Source organism: Gopherus evgoodei, chromosome 1, assembly GCF_007399415.2.
Source record: "Gopherus evgoodei ecotype Sinaloan lineage chromosome 1, rGopEvg1_v1.p, whole genome shotgun sequence".
Lineage (NCBI taxonomy): Eukaryota > Metazoa > Chordata > Testudines > Testudinidae > Gopherus > Gopherus evgoodei.
The window spans coordinates 275,302,151-275,323,402 of NC_044322.1; the positions used below are offsets into that span (position 1 = coordinate 275,302,151).

Below are 21,252 nucleotides of genomic sequence, written 5' to 3' on the forward strand. Positions count from 1 at the left end.
TAACCCACTGGCAGTTTGGTGAATCTGTGCTGCCTCCAGTTCAGATTTTTTCAAAGAATTTTCATGCTACTTTGCAGATATAAAATGCTCAGATTTTTAACAGAATTGTCTGCCTCCATGCAGAAAAGGAATAATGTTAATTCTTGTGAGAATTAAGTAAATTACTTATTTATAGATTCATAGAGTTTAAGGCTAAAACAGACCATTAGATCATCTAGACCAATGGTTCTCAATCTATTGTGGGCCGCATATGCAGCTCTCTGTGTGTTATGTGGGCTGCATCCACACAATATCTATACAATCTGAATGGCCCTGAGGATGGCACATGAGCCACAGCTGTGTGCTGATTGTGCCACAAGTGGCTGCAGGCCATGGGTTGAGAACCACTGATTTAGACTGAACTCCTGAATAACACAGACCACTGAATTTCACCCAGTTAGCCCTTTATTGAGCGCAATAACTTGTTTGACATAAACATACTTTCCAGAAAGACATCCAGTCCTGATGTTTTCAAATCAAGAGCCACAGAATCCACTACTTCCCCTGTCACTTTGTTCCAATGGTTAATCACCCTCATTGTCGAATTTGTGTCTTATTTCTAAACAGAACTGGTCTGGCTTCAGCTTCCAGCCATTGGTTCTTGTTATACCTTTCCCTGATATATTAAGAGGTTCCTTTCACACCTGGTATTTTCTGCTTGGGAAGGCACTTATACACTAACCAAGTCACATCTCAATCTTCTTTTTGATAGAAGGGTTCAATCCATAAGGCATTTTCTCTAACCTTGAATCATTTTTGTTGCTCTTTTCTGCACCCTCTTCAATTTTTCCAACATCTTTTTTAAAATGTGGACTCCAAAACCAGACACAGTATTACAGCATCAGTCTCACCCATGCTATAGTCAGGTTGAAAAAACAAAAAAAATCCACTTCTCTAGTCCCGTATTTATTTATAGATTCAAAGATCTCATTAGCCTTTTTTTGCCACAGCATCACAGTGGAAGCTCATACTGAATTATCTGTCCAATATGAATCCCAAATCCTTTCCAAAGTCATTGCTTTCCAGGATACAGTGCCCCACTCCATATGTATGGCCTGCATTCCTTGATGTATAACTCTGCATGTCAGTACAGCCAAATTCAATCTGTATGACTGCCTTGTCCTCCTCATTTATCACTCTGTTATTCTTTGTCATCTGCAAATTTTAATAGCAGTGATTTGATTTTTTTTACATTTACTTCCAGATCATTGATGAAAATGTTGAACAGACATGCCTTAAAACCAATCCCTGACACTAGAAATACACTCATTCAATTATGATTTCGTACTAGCTACTATTTTTTCAGATCTCTTACTCCCCTTAATGTGTGAAGTATTTATATGGTATAGTACTAATTTTTTTTTAATCAGAATGTCATGCAGTACTAAGTCATACACCTCACACAAGTCTATTACATCTAGGCAGTGACCTATATCAACCAAATTTGTAATTGTGTTCTTTACAATCAGGTTTGTTTGACAAGACTTATTTTCCACAAAACTATGTTGACTAACATTAATTATATTGCTATCTTTTAATTCTTTATCTACCGAATCCAGTACCAGCTTCTCCATTATTTTGCCTGGCACTGATGTCAGGTTAACTGGCTCACAGTTACTATGTCACCCTGCTTGCCCTTTTTGAATATTGCCACAATACACTTCCAGAATTTCTCCAGTATTCCAAGATGTACTGAAAGCTATCAGTGGACCAAATATCTCCTCAGCCAACTCTCAAGGACTCTTGAGTGCAAGTTCCTCAGGCCTTTAAAAATCTCTAGTAGATGCTGTTTAACATCCTTAGTTACTAATGAACTGCAAGGCACTTGAACTTCTGTGATATGAATACCCCACTCAGCTGTCCAAATACAGAACAGAAATATTTATTGAACATTTCTGAACTTTCTGCATCATTTACCATCTTCACCTAGTAAGAGGCCTAAACCATTGCTAGGATTTCTTTTGTTCCTAATATACTTAGCCTTGCCAGCCATGAATTTCTCCCTGATGTCTAACTTCCCTTATCAATTTTCTACACTTCATAACTTTTAATTCATATATACTTTCTTTCTTGCCCCCGCATCCATTTTTATATAGTGCTTTGCTATTTCTAAATTGCTGCCTTCCCTTTACCAATGAACCAGGAAGTGATGTTAGCCAAAGTTGTGCTCTTTTCTCAACTGTGGCTTTTTGTTCAACTAAAACTTAAGAACTCCCAATGTTGAGATTATGGAGTCATTCTACTATTTTAATACATTTTTAACCTGACACACAATTACAAACTGAGAAGTTTTTGAAATAACAGAAGGCAAGCAAACCTATGGTCCATAATAAAATCTTTTCTTTTCAGTAAGAAAAACTGTTGCAGATTTTGGTGCTAAAGCATATAAAATACAATCTGCAGTTAGTCCAAAATGTTGATGTTCAAAACTTTCTTTCTTCCCCTGTCCCCCCAGGAGTATATTTCATTATTCATCTTTCCCCACTTTCAAGTTCTCAGTTTTATTAATTTCTGAGCTAAATTTTCCCCTCCTTGTTGTTATCCAGTTCTAATGCACCCTTCTAGCATGACTGTATCTTCTTTCCTGGTCTCTACTAACACCATACTTCAGAACTGTCCTGTCATATCTAGTCACTGCTCTCCAGTTTTCTTCATTCTACTCCATCCTATTACTTGTGGAATGCAGCTCGCAGCCTTCCCCCAATTCCCCTCCAATTTCATTCAATTTAATTAAGCTCCCCTGACTTTCTTTCTTAGTCCTGATCAGCTCCCTTGACTAGTTCCATTCTTCCTGGTCTCTTTTTCAATTGCTGGTCTATTCCTTTAAGCAGTCCCTGCCCTTGTTTTCTTTGGCCCTGTTCACATCCTTTAGTCTCCTCAATGCCTTCTCATCTCTTTTCCCTAGCCCGGTTCATGTTCCTTGGTCATACACCCTACCTTCCCTATCTCCAGCACAGCTTGAAACCTTCTTCAGCACTACTGTCTCATCAGGCAAGAGGCAACATGAGCATATTTACATGCAGAACTGGCACACATCTGCCAAATACAGTTCTTACATACACAGTAAAGAGATGTTAAGAGTTCTACAGGTGCATCCATATATAGTATAAATTGCAATTAACAATATTCTGACTGTTAAAACTGTTTGATGTATAGTAGCTAGTTTCTTTTGTCAATACCATTGATGGAGAGAAAGTTAGAAAGCAAACATCCCATTATAGTTTGTTTACTTTGCCTATTTACAAATACACATACAGTGCTTTCATTTGGGACAAACTCATGTGTACATGACATATTCATCAATGACAGTTCGGAGTACAACATTTTAAACATCAGTTTTGCCAGCACCTATACAAGAGAATTTAAACCAGAAGCAGCTTGTGTTTATATGTAGGATGGTGCAATTATATCTAATGACACCCAGCAAATTAAATCTGCTAGTGATGTTTTTTAAGTTTCTGAAACCTACTCCCTATAAAGGGGAGAAAGTCTGCAACAATGTCATGCCTCCACATGCATCAGTTGGTGTCACTGTAGAGAGAAAGCAAAGTGGTAGCAAAATTATATATATATATATATTACACATATATCAGCTCCTATATATATATATATATATATATATATATATATATATATATATATATATATATATATATATATATATATATATATATATATATATATATATATATATATACATATACACACACACACACTTGAAGCACACACAAAGGAGTAAAAGTGGCATGCGTGTGTTTTCTGGGATATTTTAAAGTCTTCAGTTCAACTCCCCAATGAAAGCATTTTATGGTAACTGCAAACTACTCTCCTTGCAGCAAGAATAAGCCAAACAAAAAATTATATTAAAATAAAACAAGTTTGACTTCCAGACTCTCAAAAAAACATTTGTTACATATAATTCTCAAAACTATGCTTAGTGTCCCTGGCATTTTGCCAAAATATAAAATAAAAAATAAACAGAACGTAAGTAGAAAAGGGAAGTTGGCAGGCCTCTGAAAGATCAGGGCAAAGAAGAAGCTGCTTCTCTTACCTGGAGAACTCTTGACATGTGTGAAATGAACTTCCTCCTCTATATAAGCCACAGGCATTTAGCTCATTTGCATAAATATCAAAGCTACAAGTAGACTTCCAGGTCGGCCATCTTGAGAATAAAATCTTGTTTCATTTACACACAAGCAGGAATACTGTAGGTTAGCCAGCGCGTGGGCTACTGCACTACCTTTCAGTTAGTGATCCATGTCTGTTCAGTAAAGTGTGCTCATATCCCCCACTTAGTCATGTGAATACATCAAGAGATGGTATCACTGAAGATCACTAAACAAGCACACTACAGCCTCAAAATGAATGTTGCAACTGAAAGGGTCTAGAATCAGAACTCTTTGTACTGCTTTCTGTGCTGCCAACTATTAGCACTGCAGCAACTATGTGCAGTGAAGTACCTCCCACATATCACACAGTAGTACCAACAGGCATAAATTTATGAGAGCACAAGGCAGCACATTAAAAAAGCAGCAAGATAAAACTCCAATATTTCCACACATTCAAAGCCTACATACATTTAGATGCCTTTTCTATACCTTTTCAGATCCATCAACTCTGTTCTTTCAGTCCAGAAATTAGAATGTCTACATTCCAGGCAACAGAAAGTCCATGACAGATGTTATTTGCTGCCAAAGCTGAGCCAGACTGCAGTTACAGCTAGCTGGCACCAGTAAAAATTTACATAAAGGGGGCCTCATTTCATGACTAAACTGCAGCAGGATATTGCTGAGTAAAGCCTCTCTTTTTTCCCTGTCAGACAACTACTGGTTCTAGAATGTACAGTCAAGTTATTTGTTTACCAGTTGTCCAGATCCAAGTCCCAACAATAAGATTAACAATTAGCTTAACAGAGCTGTGATAAAAAAAAAGGCTTTTGCAGGCAATGTTTTAATTAATCCATTTTTTAATTTATTCCTATGAAGGAGAGCTCAGAACTAATATTCCATAGTTCAATTTGCTTTTAGTAAGTATGTAGTTGTAATCCAAATAATAATATTTGAAAGAAATGGATTTACTCAAGCTGTGTATTACTACTGCTGGTCTTTTAAACCCCTCAGCTCCTATTCCCAATACCTCAGAGCCTCCGAAAAGTAACTGATCAGCCACTACTTTCACAGTACAACCAATACAATTTTCATCTGCTGTTGACAAGTAACCAGTCTGGCCAGTTTTAATTTAGATGGCCCCTCCCCCCATTTACTTCTCCTTCATCAGGCAATTATAACTGTGGGCTCTAGCTTTTCCAGTTTTGCAAACAAAACAGCTACTGGTAGATATAGAAATCGGTATTTCACCATCTCTCAAACTCCAAATGGTTAATACAATACAATTTCTCCTTCCTTCCAAAGCCCAGGAGTATTAATAATTCAATTATATGTTTCTTAAGAACACTTCTATTTAGTTGCTGTACCTTCCGAACACACAAAAAAGTCATGTTTTGCTTTCATAAATCGTGTCTGTTTGGGAAAGGGATGAATCGGATCTTCATGCCCTCCTGTCTCATTTGATGTGAGTCTCCTTAAATGAGAAGACTTACTGTCACATCCAATTTTAGTGCTTACAGCAGTGAAAAATGAAAAGCAAAAAAAAAAACCACAGTAATCTTAACAGACTTCATATTTAGCAAGAGTGCAAGTTATTGCAATGTGGCACCAGTTAGTGGCACATCTGTGGAAAAAGAAACACAAAAGAGCAAACAGGAGTGGTGCTCATCAGTTCCAGTCAGGCTCACTCCAGGGCAGGAAAGTCTGCTTTGCTCCACTTATCTCCCTTTGTTCTTTCCAGTTTCTTATTTCTTTTTTATGTCCCTAGGTTACAGCCGCTACAGAAATGCAAAATTTATTTTATCGTCTCTTTCCACTGTAAGAGTATTTTGCTTTAGGTTTGGTTCTAGGTAGTTAGTTCAGCATTATACAAGTTTTTTATTCCTCACATCAACACAATGTAGTTTAACTATCTGAGAACTTCTATTAATCCAAATTAGTCTATTTTGGTGCTTAGAGATTGCACTCTTCACTGTGGTATCAGAGCCTGCAGTGACATATAAAACAAGAAATTTTCTCTGTCCAGGAGGAATGCCAGACTAAATCACTCCCATTAACCAATAAACCACACAAGAGACCTGGTAATAGCTTGCCTTGACCTCTGAAAAAATCCTGGAATTCATATTCTATTTCAGCCAAAATCTTATTTATTAGCACTTCCAAATGTTGTATGGTATACTTCTTTCAGTGGTTCTTTTGTCATTTGCCAAGCAAAACAGAAGATATACAGCCTCCTTGTGATTCATATTCCTGTTAAAGGACACCAAATGCTGCTAAAAATATAAACTTGCATTTCTCACATACAGAAAATTTGCACTACAACCAGATGTACAGACAGTAACATCCTAGTAAAGTTCCCTGCACAACAAAAAACAGCTCTTAAGAAACAAGGCCACCTGTGTTTTCTAGCTGGTTTGTATTAAGAATCTTAGCTCCATTCCTCTAATGAAATTCAGCGCCAGAGATTGAAGACAGCCCAAAAGATCCATCTGTTGTGTTAAAAAAAGGCACCACCCTGATTCCAGAACATTCGGAACAAAGTCAAGGGCACTCCCTTGGTTTTAAGTTATTTTCTACTCCTTGCTGCATCCAGTTAAGTGCTCAACTAGTTGTGAGTAAGTAGGTTTTCAGATACACAGTGTGGTTAAGGAAAGCAGAAATAGCTGGTTGAGTATTCAGAAACATACCAACTAAGTTTTAAAGGCATTATGAACTGCTTCCATGAAAAGGGTAAAACTGGAGCAGCTAGAAGGCTTGTTAAATCCCACATCGCTGCGGCAACATCTGTGTTTCTCATACAAAGCAAAATAATCAATATTGAAAAGAGCTAAACTAAACTAGGCAGTTTTTGTAGTTGCTTCCAAAATTTAATTTTGTATGAGATGAGTACAACTTAGAGTGCATGTACTGCAAGTTAAAAAGTAGATTATTCGCTCATAAATCCCCCAGGGATTCTATTAGTAAAAAAGCTGAAATATTTTTCCTCCTTGCCTCCCCGTTTAGGGCTTACTGCTTAGCACATGCACCTGAAAAGCTTTTATTACACTTGTATTTTTAATGCAGGTTAAACTTGGAACTCTCCCCCTAAAACACATACACTTTCCTAATCTAAAACCAGGATGACCTAAAAAACCAGCAGATATATTGTGTTCAAAAAATGAAGGGTAGGTTTTGTTAAAAACAATAAATAACTTATTTAGCCTTACCAGCAGAAAATGTAAACTGGAGAGACAGGATATCCATGAAAAGCAAATGCTGCTATCGTGTGTACATTCAGAAGAAAGATGCAGGACATTCTGCTAAGGAAGAATAGCTTGCTTATTAAGAAAATAATTAGAAATAATTTACTTTGGGTTTGTGTCAAAATTTTAGTGTAAACATATTTATTCAGTAATTATGTCTTGATTAAAAAAAGAAACCACAAACATCTAAAAAGTAGGTCAATTCTAGTAGCTTAAATTTTGTTTTAAAAAGCTCTGAGGAAAAATTGTTTCACTGGTGTTCTAAAAATCAGACTCTCTCTTAACTTCCTCTTTACAGCACCAAATAGCAATTATTCACACATCACGTGGCCAAAAAACTGGCATTTCCCCATACTTCCTCTCTGGTTTTAGAAAGGCAAAGAAAACTAGTGATCTCTACAATGTGGAAATGGTCTATAAAGACATATACTTATTTGGTCCTGTGTGGTTTATTTCGCAGCATAGGGGTGTACCTTCAGAAGGAAGGTAGCAATAGCCAGCTTCCTCCTGTAGGAGAGGTGAAAGTCAGCTATTATTGGATAAAGAGCTGCTAGCTTGCGACTCAAGAGTCATAATTAATATTGTGCTCCCTCACCTTGCGCTTAAAGAGCAATTCTCAGTTTTACTGTGCTCCCTCACCAGCTTTACAGAAGCATCTTTGTTTCACTCAGTTGCAATTTACATTTGGACCTTCATCCTTTATTAAATGTATACCAGAAAAAAGTGTAAAATGGTCTAATCCTACTAATAATGCAGAAAAACTAACACTTGACAAACTCATAACTCTCTTTAAGACATGGAATTCTTGAGAAATCTTAATAAATTTTCATCAATTATAAATTCTAATGGGCCCATTTAAACTTTGAAATCACATAATCATAATAAGATTAAATATTCAAATTTCAAAAAAGTTCTGTGTGCTTTGCAACCAGTTGCTGCTACTCATTGAAGTACCCAGGAAGTGAGCAGCCTGAAAGTGAGTGATTTATGTGCATTAGGGACTGCAGCATTAAGAGTCCATTCCAGTTCAGTTTGAATCCAGTCTGAGATTATTTACTTCCAAAATATCTACTGAAAATGAGAAGATGCAGCTGTGGCAACTGAAACAATTCTGGGCTTTCAGAGGAAAATAAAAAACAAACAAGAAGTGTTAACACAGTTCCAAGTGAGAGTAAGGTTTAGAAATGAATGAATCCAAGTATCAGCATAAAGTTTCCATGTAAATGCAGATTATAATTTTTTTCTGTTAGTAAAATTCTTTGAAAAGCAACTTCAGAAATCTAAATGAGGACAAGTTCTTTGCCAATGATTGTTTGGCACTCTTCCCAGAAATTCATATTTATTTACTAGCAAGAGCGCAGTCTCAGGAGTCTATCTTCCAGATTTACTTTGTGTCAGCACCAAAGTCAATCCTCTAGAACGCCATAAGGCTCAAATGGAAAAAATGATGCAACACCAGACATGCAAGAACGATCAGCAGAGACTAACAAAGCCCCACTGATAACCTCCTATTTAAAACGTATAGCAATCATTCAGTTAAAAAACATTGGTATTAACCTGCTAGAAACTCTTATATCTTTAACACTACCATTAGTGATTAATGTAAAACTATAAACACAATTAATTCTAAAATGAACCAAAAGAACGCACTTTCACCCCAATTAAGTATTTAACTGCTTTATCCCCATGAATATGAACCAATTATTTTTGCTTCCTTCCCCCTACTAAAAAAACATTGTTAATGAAAAGGTAGTTGTGGGGCCACTAGCCAGCAGTATTAACACCTAACAACTCAAACGCTCAGGACCCTGAAAATGAGAATATGGGCATTCTATATGTCACAGCAGTTCAAGCTATAACAAACATTTTAAACATTCCAAAAACCACTTTAAAAAAAGAACCCACAAAAACCATCTGTCTAAGGCTTCCTGATGAGCAGTCATTTCCTGCAGTGTTTGGAAGAAAGATATTGCTTCTAAAACGGCCTCGCAGGAGGGCAAAGTGAAGCAAACCAAAACAAAGCAACGTCTAAACACCAAAAAAGAAGGGAGAACAGGACAGAAGGAGGAGAAGGAAGGATAGCTTAAATGGTTAAGGCAAAGAATGGGAAGCCAAGAGATTTCCTGTGTGACCCTGGACAAGTTCTCTCTGCCTCATCTTCATCTGTAAAATGGGTATAATTTATCTGCACCACACGGAAGTTGTGAGGCTAAATTAAACTCTTTGAAGGGGCATCAAAATCCTCATATGAAGTGCACTTACACTGTGCCTACTATTATTATGAACAACAACAAGAGACAGAGAGACCGCAAGCACACAGGATCACCCACCTCAGTATATCTGTAGAAAGGCACTATTATACTCATCCATTGTCTGCACTCACAATGGAACATAGCACAGCAAGGGTTAACATCAATCAGAAACAGAACAGGTACAGCAGACTTGATAATTAAATTAGAATTATCTGAGAATTTTACAAAATAAAAACCTTCAAAACTCCTCCCCTTCCTGTCTGCACTAGCTGGCAGCTGCTAGGGAGATTTTTATACCTAAAATCATAATCTCCACCAGTTATTGCAAAATAGAGTATTATTTCAATTTAAAGCTATGCTGAGAGATATGATAAAATTTTCTCCCTTTGATTTGGACAATATCGGGTATTAGCATTTGGATTAGTCAGTAATGCAATCACACTACCTTAAAAACACAGAAACCTCAGGAGAGAGGCTTTTAAAAAGATTCTGCTGGGCCAAAATGACTGATCTGCACATTTTGAAGAAAACCAGAAATGCACCTGTGTGAAGGATGGGAAAGAAGGAATCCCACTGGCTTACGGCAAGAGGGAAGGTAACTAAATACTAAATTTGATGAATATACAAAAGAAAAATCATATTTTTGGGGAAATAAATGGAGTGATGGAAAAATTCAGACATTTATGAGTAAGAATTCTGGAAAGAATCCCAAAGCATTTAATACCTTAACTATTCTGGCTAGTCAACCAATAAATACCACTGAAAACAACTGAAACAGTCAAGGCCAATGAATAAAACTAAGGCAGTATTAATAACTAAATACCACCACCACCACCACCACCACCACAGTACCAGGAATATTAACTGTGTCAGTTCCATTTCCTGAATATAGTAAACAATCTCCCCATATGATAGGCCTTTATTTCTCTGAAAGTTCTCCCACACACACACTGTGACCAATGCATGCATTTAATTACCGAAAGATTTATTCAACACAAGTGACCATATTGCATTCAAATTCTCATATTTTATTAAAAAAAAAAACTTTTATCTACCTTTCTCATAAACACATAATAAAGATGCACACCTAGTTTTTAGGAGACCCACCCTCCGCACCATTCTGAACCTTTCTCATTAACCCCAAAAGAACCATTAGAAAATCAGTATGTATAAGCAAGCATTTATAGATTTTTTTTAAATCACACAGGGCATATTTCATTTATTAGTTATAGGATGTGTGCTGGCAGACAAAATTAAATTCATAGATAAAGAAGTCCCTTCCCAGGATTTTAATATTTTTAAAAAGACTTCACAAAAAAAAATAATTAATGTAGTATCAGCTTCAGATTAGGAAATTGTTTGGTGTCTGTCCTGATCAATTTTCCTTTTTTGGAGGGTGGCTGGAAGAGAGGTCCTGATCTGCTGCTTGAGGATGTCAAGATGCTATTCCTATTACCAAATGCTTTTTAGTAAAAAATAAATAAATAAATAAACGCTGAATTTAAGATAGCCAGTGTCAGTACTTGCCAGTGCTAGAAAATTTAAGGGGAGGAAGAGGATGATGCCTGTGTAGTGGAAAAATGCCTTTTTAAAAACAATAGAAAAAGGAGTGCTCTACTTGTGCGTATGTATAGCCACTTATCCCTTACCTCCTGCTCCAGGGCACTTAGATTCATTAAATAGTCTATATCTAGTCAAACAGACAAGAGAATGCTAGGCCATGGGAAACTATTAACCCTTCTAAATTCAAAGTTGAATGAAAATATATCAAACAAAAATAGGAATGTATATCTTTAACTTTCATTTCCAGTGTTCTTGTGGTTTCATACTGTAGTTACTGTCTTAGAATTACAAATAGTTACTATCAAAAAATACTCACTGTTTAAAAACACACTGCTAGCTGCGTATTATGCAGACATTTTAAGTTTTGAATGTCTTGCGTGTTTCAGGAAAAGAAAAAACACATATTGTAAATAATATGGTTACTGAATGCACTGCTGATCTAATATTCTGATTTCACAAAATTTCCATGGGAGTCATTTTTATTTGGGTTTTTATACATATATGCTACACAATTTTTTAAGTTCACCAGGGAAGGCCAGCAAAAGTGTGGGAGATTTGGCCTGGATGTTGGTAAACAATCAGTTTAATACATCTACAGTGATATGACCTTTGACCTCACCAGTCCCACCCCCACAATGCTTGGGAAGTACTATTTATATTTAACCTAACTCTTGAAGTATGCATTGATTTCCTGCTCAAAAGAAACTAAGCAGGGGAAGGAAAAAAAATACACCTATACAACTCAGAACTAGTTCCCCCCAAAACATCAAAGTTGTAAATATATCTTGAAATGGTTTCTCAGAAAAGCAGAACTGTTTCTTACCTCTAAATCTGAAGCATGTGACTCCAGCAGACTTGCTTATTTGCATACAGTCAGACTAAACTGCTGCAAAGAAGAATACTTCGTCAGCCATTTTGAGACTGTTCTGTCTCATCTGAACTGAAAATGTGTTTAAAATGGCTGCACTCAAGGTAAGCCACACAGTGACCACTCAGCAGTAGATAAAACATTTATGTAGCAAAGCACCTCCCTCTTTACCACATGGCAAGAAATAGTACAGACACGGGGGGGGGGGGAAATAATGGTTAATGCACATGCTGCAAAACAACTGCAGCTTCTCAGAGTACAAGTAATATAAAGAAGAAAACGTGAGACATGAAGATAGTCTTGTTATGTCTGTGAACCAGTCTGTGGCTCAGGATATATATTACGTACTCCAAATCCTTCCTGATTCCAGACAGCTCTAAGTCCATGCCACATATTAAAAGCTACAAAAATAGAGCCAAATCATGCACAGAGCTGACAGACATTAGGGAATACTCTACAAAAGGAGCCTCCTTTCAGTCCTTTAAAAAAAAAAAAGGAATGGAAATCTGCTCCAGGCCATTATAGCTTTTATGCCATATTATCATCACCACAACATTACAGAAATATTTGGGGAAACTACCTACACGGTACAACAGTTACCACATTTGAAACCGGAAGTTCATTCTGTAAACCAAATATTTAACCAGAAGAGCACTTTTCAAAAACTCCACACATCAGGCACCTAAAATCTTTGCAAGAAATTAAGTACTAAACTAATATATAAAGCCAGGAAATTTTTTGTGGTGTCAAAAATAGGATATAAAGGTGTAACACCTTTCCAGGTGGAATGATTTGCAGGAAGGATTCCAACAGGCTCCCCTCCATATGAAGCAGTTCTTAAGGGGGGACAAACCACAGTGATGTACCCTTAAAAAAGGGAAATATTTTATTAAGTATTTCAACGGAACTAGAATTAAAGGAGAACCTATAACATGTTAAAGGCCACTTACAAATCACAATCACTTGGACTACCAGCCAGTAAAGTCTCAGGGCTGGCATACACTGGGGAGGGGGGGAAGAAATCGATCTAAGATACGCAACTTCAGCTACGTGAATAGCGTAGCTGAAGTCGAAGTATCTTAGATCGATTTACCGGTTGTCCTCATGGCGTGGGATTGACATCTGCGGCCCCCCGTCAACTCTGCTACCGCTGTTCGGGATGGTTGAGTTCTGGAGTCGATGGGAGCACTTTCGGGGATCGATATATCACGTCTAGGTGAGACGCAATACATCGATCCCCGAGAAATCGATCGCTACCCGCTGGTACGGCGGGTAGTCTAGCCGTACCCGTTGTTCCTACAAGAGTTCCTCCCTAATAACATCACTCCATTATGCAGACACCTGCAACAACAGCCATACAAATAGTATTGCCATTAACAGTTTTCATTATGGGGTTTCATCTTGAGGAAAAGAAAAAACAACAACAACATTTTTTCTATCATCCACCACAAATAATGCATGCTGGGATTCTTTTTGGAAGATCATCAAGCTCATTATCTATTTTGCAAACCTTTCTGAAATGAGACCATGTATGACACATTCTGGATGTTTCTGCAGCCTGTGATAGCTGGTGACTTCAGAATTAGTTAATCATTCCAGCAACAGATGCCTGCTGTGCTCATCAGCACCAAAATTAGTATTTGGTACTGACTCAGAATGTTGAGCTAGGCTATATTGTTAAAACAAGAGAAAAAGGAAAATGCACAGTGGCATGGCTTGCAATGCAATAAAAATATACATACATATATGAATAACTGAGTCAACCAAGTTCAGTTAGCAGCTTTGATTAGATTGTACACGATTAGAGGATAACTACAAATATGTTTGTAACTCTGTACCTAACAGAAAACAAGAATCCTGGAAAACAAATTTGTTCAAACAAGAGAGACTGAATTAATTCCATGCAAATACTCAAACCTTCTCCCCACTAAGTCGCCTGCAATTCTAACCAACATTACAGTAGTTTGTAAACAGAAAAGAATCAGCATTTTGAATGATTGCCTATTCGTATCAGTATAGCCAAGTGTCAACATTTATTATGACCCTTCTGGTTTACAGACACAGAGAGAAGTTTCAGACCCCAACATTAGGATTTTATTTTATTCAGATTACACACACCCTTTAAGTATGCACTTCTGCTTTGAAACACAACCTGAAATAGGGTTCCATGTTTACTGTGTTCTCAAAGATTTCAAGATCAAATGTGCTCTTCTAAACATAAACCTTACAAATTCAACTTTGTATCTGGGAGTCAAGCTAGGTTGCTTCCATCTCACTCAGTCACCAGCATTAAAGGTTCCAAATTATGACATTTCACCTAAGCAATATCAAGGTCTTTAAATTATGCCCACTCAATGTAATCTGTGAAACCTTAATGGGTTCAATAGGTTTGAACAGGTGTAACTGTTTGGCTCTGTAATTACAACTCAAGAAATATTTCTCAAGAAGAAATATAATCCATCTCACTCTGTTAGCACAGCAGAACTAATACAGCTAACACGATTAAAATATTATACAAAGGCCCTGATTCAAAGAACATGCATAACGTTAATCATGTCTAGCCACAGTAAAGTCAAATTGCCTATTGATGTACTTAGTTATGTACATGATTAGACCAGAATTCAGCAAGATAAAATTTAAGTCACAGAACTCAATAAATCCAGCTAAACAGACACGGGCCATGTCATCAAGAAAATGAGTAGTATTTCAAAGCATGTTAACTTAGCTAACACTTTGTAAGGGACCGGGGCAAGGGTGGTCTGGGCTAGCAGTCACAACTGGGCTGAGGTCTGCCCATCAAGTACAGTAGTCATCAGGCAGGAGTTGAAGGAACTGCAAGAACCAGTTTCCACAAGGAAGAGTCAAGGTGGGAGACCAGAGATCAGAGGCAGTACCAGGCTAGGATCGAGAGGCAGTAGTCGGAGTCAAGGTTAGGCTGGAGTCGGAAACTGGAGACCATGAGATCAAGCAAGTCTGGCACTGCAGTAGGTCGAAATCTATGTGGCTGCCCAGACAACTTCCCGGGGAAACCTCTAAAGTTAAAAAGGTGCTTGGCCAATCAAGAGAACTACAGGGTACTGTCACTCTGGGTTTCTTGGGCGGTACTTCCTGAGGTGCCTGCTAGCCATAGTGCTCCCTGGCTGTGCCTTTGCATGGCCTTCTAGTGGCATTGTGGGAATACAGCTGTCCCAGGCTCTCCAGACCTGGGTTCCAATTCCTGGATCCTCACACATGCTTTTAAACATGGCTTTGTCCAGAGTAAGTGCAAAAAATGGTGGATTATAAATGGTAATTAAGACATGCACATTAACTGACTTTAAACACCACTCCTTTTCCGAGTGTGGCCATGGTCAAAGTGAGAAAATTTCATTTTCATATTCTCAGAAAAAAAAACTATATTAAGATGGAGTTAACTACTGATAGGGACTCTCAACAGTAAGTGTAAAGAAGAATACAGGAATGTTGTAATTTTCCCAAAACTCAAGCATTACAAACCCAGGAAATTCAGAGTTAAAAGTTAAGTTTAAGTCCAAAAATATAGAGTTAAGGCACCCAAATAACCTTAACTCTGTCCGGTAGTGACCCAAGCAATAATCATATGATTATTACAGTATTTTAGCATTTGTAGTCACAGATTAGAAATATCACATAGTCGCATTCACCTTGAGTTTCATGTTTACTGTTCATGGGGTGGAGGGAGAAAATCCATCTTTAAAAATCAGTTTAATCTAATGATCTGAAGATACGTAGTATAAGCCTTATGTCATTTTTAAAATGTTAACTTTAAGGAGCAGATGCTCTGCTCTGTCTGATTTATGCGATTCTGGAACAGCAAAACATAGCCACAGAATATTAGCCAGTTAAACTGGGTTAACGGTTGTTTTGCGTCACCAGAGCAGTACAAAGCAGCCAAAGTGCAGACCCTAGTTTCTCCTTACTGTGCCCCAAATTCTCCTACCCACCCACATCCCTCTAGCTCAGGGGTTCCCAAAAACGTGGTTCGTGGCTTGTTCAGGGTAAGCCCCTGGCAGGCCAGAAGACACTTTTGTTTACCTAAGTGTCTGCAGGTACAACCGCTGCCCACAGCTCCCACTGGCCAGGAATAGCGAACCGCAGCCACTGGGAGCTGCAAGCGGCCATACCTGTGGACGCTCAGGTAAACAAAGAGTCTTACGGCCCGCCAGGGGCTTACTCTGAACAAGCCGCGAACCAAGTTTGGGAACACCTGCTCTAGTTCTCCTCCCCTTCTTCTTGCCCTCCCCCTTGAGTAGGATACTAATTCATAATATGAACACTGACACAAATATAAAAAGATACCCAGTTATTTAGTTTCAAAATTAGTTGTTGCACTTCTTTTAAAAATGTGAATCTCTCAAAGATTTTTGACTCTGCTATGCATCTGGAAAAATCAGACTTAGTTCCTATAGGCTCAGTCTATCAAATCAGAATACATTTTTAATACAGGTTTACAAAAGCCATCCCATCCATTAAATCTAAGTAAAAATAACATGCCTGAATTCTCATATCATAAGATGAGTATTTACAGGCAACACACACATGGGGAAACTAATGCAAAATAATCCAAGATGAAAATGGCTTTGTTAAACCCACAAAAATCGGAGTCTGATCTGAGTTTGCATCCCATTATATCACCCTGATGCACCTAAGCATTGCAGATCACACAATTCTAACTGGGAACAAGGAAGGCAGTTTGTTTTTTGATATGGTGAGAATGCATATGTGTTGCAATACTTAATCCGTTAATATCTGTGATGGATAAGTGGAGGCACTATTATTATTCAACTGTGCTTCAATACTTAATTAAAATAGCTAAAGATGCAATTTCAGCTTTAACCAACTTTTCTGTGCATGGTCTCAAACTGAATATACATGTTTGTGTAAGTATACACATCTTATAAAAATTCTAGATTGCTGTAGCATAAAATGGCTCCTTGCAGTGTTGTGTAATGGAGAACAGCACAAAATGGCCACCCTACTAACAAAATGACTGAGCTTTGCATTATACAGTCTACTTGCAGTTAACTGAAACAGTCCGGAATGACTACAGTTGTAAAATCTGTACTTCATTTAATAAAAATGAAGTATCAATTTATTCAAATCCTTTTCTCAAAATGCATATAAAAAAGGAAACATGGTTTCTGCTTTTCAAATCCCAGTCCATTTACAGCAGGTTAACTATGTTCACTTCTCAGTATTAACAAAAGATAAGTATATCAAATCGGCCTGAGTACAAAAAAACACATTCAGAAGGAATGTACTCATATTTAGCCAACTAATTTATTAAACTTTCATATGACCGTATATATTTGTGCCTGGAAGACACAATAGTCGATGTAACTCATTGGCACCTTTCTATTAATTTACAGAATGTATGACTCAAAACATTTCACAGCTGGACAGGACACTGGTATATATTTAAGACCTACTTTATTAAACATAAATTAATGTAAAGGAGACTTACAGTAATATGAACCAAGGAAATAATAGTTTCTGGATTTTTCCACAATTCCATATTTAACACCTAATATTTGTGTTTAATACTAACAAATACATGCGGTCCAGACAGAACATCAAAGTAATTAGTATTTAAAAAAAACTGAGTCAATGGCTTTCAAATACATAATTACAATTTTAAAAACAACTCACTCAAAACAAAAACAAACAAACAAAAAACAATCAGCACTTCAGTGGTGCTAAACAAGTGACAAAGCAAGAGTGCGTGCACTAGAATCAAGCATCTTTTAAAAGTTATATTCTCTAGTACAGTAGCAAAGTTTTCAAATAGGATATCAATTGTATTCGTCACACACTAGTTTTGCACTTTGTCTTTCAACGGCTAGAAGCAAATACTCTGGATATTTAGAAAACAAAATACTTACAGTAGTTTTACTAATTACTAGCATTCTGTTCATTAACACACCTATTATCTTATGTGATACTTTTTGAACCTTATAAAATGATATGCTTGTACATATTATGAATTAAGGAGACTAAAATAGCACATTGCTGAAGTTCCTCTTAATTTCTGTTTAGGATGCTACAAACATACTACTACACTAAAAAAGAGTCAAGATGGACTGTACATTTTTTGGTGAGGAGGGGACTTTGTAACATACTAGAGATGTTCATGAGTTTACGTTTTGAAGTACAAATATTGGTGTTAGGATTTTGAGGCCCTCTCAGTAATATTACAGTCACATTTGCACCTTAGAAAGCTAGTGAATTGCCTCTGTCATGCTTCTTTATCTAGTTCTAGTTTTGTCATTTAAAAATCAAGTGTTTATGCATTCTCTGCAACACATCTTTATATCAGTGCATCATTTCATGATCAGTTTATGAGGACTGAAGTTGACCCATTTCTAGAGAATATAAAACAACGTTCCAATGCTTCCAGAAAGTAAGAGATTTTATTTAAGGCCAAACTTTTAAATTTCCCTGCTTCCATTGTCAGAAAAGAAAAACTAAGACATTTGCAGACATTCAAACATGGTCACATCAAGGCTTGCAAGAAAGTTCAATACATCCACCTGCATATTGGGATCATAGCACAACGTAAAGTCTATCAAGTAGACACATGGAGTTGGCTGTGCACAAACAGTAGTTCTTTGTAATTGAAAAAAGAACCAAGGCCCACATTTCACAATGGTCTCCATGTGGGTTAACTACCATGCCTCAATAATCACAGGAAAGTTGAACTATCAAAAATTTCAGTCATGAAGTGTCATGTCAGCCAATTCAAATCTGAACAGTTATTTAAAAGATAAAACCCTCCATTAGTTGCCCAACAATGACTACATGCAAACTTCAGGCACTTAACTACCATATGTTTCTCTTTAATGGTGCCAAGGAAAACTATGAGCTACAAGGGGATTAAATACGCTCTCAGGCAAGGTGGCTTTCACAAAGCAGAAGTGTTTTGGACCATTGCTTTGGAAGATATACTCCTGCTACAGAGTGGACACCATTTCTTATACTCAGATCTAAACTTTCTGGGGTAGGGATAGCCTTTTGGTTGCCTGTTTGTACAGTGCCTTGCACATCATCCAAGACTTAAGATGGATGACTGGGCAACAAAATGGCAGATGAAATTCAGTGCTGACAAATGCAAAGTATTGCACATTTCAAAACATAAACCCAACTACGCATACAAAACGTGTTCTAAATTAGTGGTTAGCATTCAAGAAAGAGACCCTGGAGTCATGGAAAGTTCCCTGAAAACATCCACTCAATGTGCTGCGGCAGTCAAAAATGCTAACTATGTTAGGAATGGGACAAGTAAGACAGAAACTATAATGCCTCTATCAAAATCCATGGTATGCCACAACTTGAATACTGTGTGCAGATCTAGTCCCTCCATCTCTAAAAAGACATATTGGAAAAAAGGTACAGAGAAGAGCAACAAAAATGATTGGGGTATAGAACAGCTCCCGTATGAGGTGAGATTAAAAAGACTGACTTTTCAGCTTGGAAAAGAGATAACTAAGGGGAGATATGACAGAGCTCTATAAAATCTCCACTTGTGGGGAAAAAGGGAGTAAGAAAATATTATTTACTTTTTCACGTAACACAAGAAATAGGAGTCACCCAATTAAATTAATATGCAGCAGGTTTAAAACAAACAAAAGGAAAAATGTCTTTACACAACACGCAATCAAACTATAGATCAGGGGATGCTGTGAAGGTCAAAACTATAACAGGGTTCAAAAAAACTAAGTAAGTTCATGCAGGATAGGTCCATCAATGGCTGTTAGCTAGGATAGGCAGGGACACAACACTATGCTCTGAGTGTCCCCCAGCCTCTGCTTGTCAGAAGCTGAGGGTGGATCACTCGATGATTGCCTGTTCTGTTCATTCCCTATGAAGCACCTGGCATTGGCCACTGTCAGAACACAGCACACTGGGCTAGATGGACCATTGATTTGACCCCAGGATAGCCATTCTTATGAAGCTCTTAGGTACTACTGCAATATATATATAAATAATAATTTCACTTGTGCTAAATACCTAATGTACTATCAATTGCTGTGTAAATTGAGAAAAGCTGGTAGGCAGCCTCACAAGAGGATGCCAAGTTCAAAGAGGCATGGAAAAAATCCACTGTCACACACAGAGTCCCAATTATATATACTTGGATATTTATAACACATTCATCTTCTACAGACTACAAATAAAAAAAGACTAAGGTAAAAACTTTCCTCATCAATGCACTACAACCCCCTCTGACATAGGAGGTGACAGCTGTTTAAACGAGCACATAAAAGCTTTATTACCAGTAAAGTTTTTCAAAATGTTGGATCCAACAATACCTTTTACAAATATTCTCCCCTGGCCACTTTCACCAATTTTTTTTTTAAATAGAAAAAACCTGTTTTTTTCCAATCTCACAGCTCATTTTCTCTTTTTAGATTTTTAGGGAAGTTGTAATATTGAATTTGTGACATCATAGTAACTTCAACAACAACAAAATGATTTTATAAACACAAGACTGGAGGACAAAACAGAATTATTAGGTGAGTGACAAATGGAGAAATCTTATTAAAACCACAAACTATTTTCAATAATAGTGAATTATTGGCATGGTACTTTTTTTGTACATATATTCCTTATTAAGTTTCATAGTGTAAATATCCTTAAGACATTTGGCATAGCAGTTCCTATTGATTAGTAAGCACAGTAGTAAACCTAACTACTAACTTTTCATATAGAAAAAACTGGCCTTGGGAAATGGTTAAGTATATTTTTAAAAAATAAAAAAAATAAAAAAAAACAGATTTAGCACGTTGTATAACAACTGCTCTTTGTTTTAGATTAGCCTATACTTCTTCGTAACAGACGGAAAAACATATTAAAGAAAAAAGATACCATATTGAAAAGACTATTCAGTTTTTTTAAATCTTTTTTCTCAAATACATTAGTGAAAAAAAATTTTCAAAGTTTGTTTTGTTTTACATGTTTAAATTACAGCAGCTCTGATGAACTAAGAAATAAATTTATTCCCCCCTACTCCCCCCTGCCCTTTTTTTTTTTTAAAAAGTTTCTTCAACAATTTTAATCCTAAAAATGAAAATAGCCAGCCGGAACACTTGGCTAGTAGCATCATCCCATACCAAGCAGGAAACAGACATATCAGTGAGAGTGAGTACTTCCAAGCTTTTGGTGGC

At 37.0% G+C, this 21,252-nt stretch overlaps 1 protein-coding gene across 8 annotated transcripts in view; it reads right to left on the bottom strand.

The window, feature by feature from the left end:
• Positions 1-21,252, bottom strand: part of ATF7IP (activating transcription factor 7 interacting protein) — a 172,152-nt gene that overhangs the window by 147,751 nt on the left and 3,149 nt on the right. For 2 of the 8 annotated variants that reach the window (XM_030548115.1, XM_030548108.1), the window contains exon 1: positions 4,638-4,666. The exons of 1 other annotated variant lie outside the window; for it this stretch is intronic. In XM_030548115.1, coding sequence (XP_030403975.1) covers positions 4,638-4,651 — 14 coding nt within the window. In that variant the 5' untranslated portion in view covers positions 4,652-4,666. Of the gene's footprint in view, positions 1-4,090; positions 4,413-4,637; positions 4,712-12,025; positions 12,181-21,252 lie in introns of those variants that run through there. 5 more of the 8 variants (XM_030548066.1, XM_030548046.1, XM_030548076.1 and 2 more) reach the window with 4 other exon arrangements.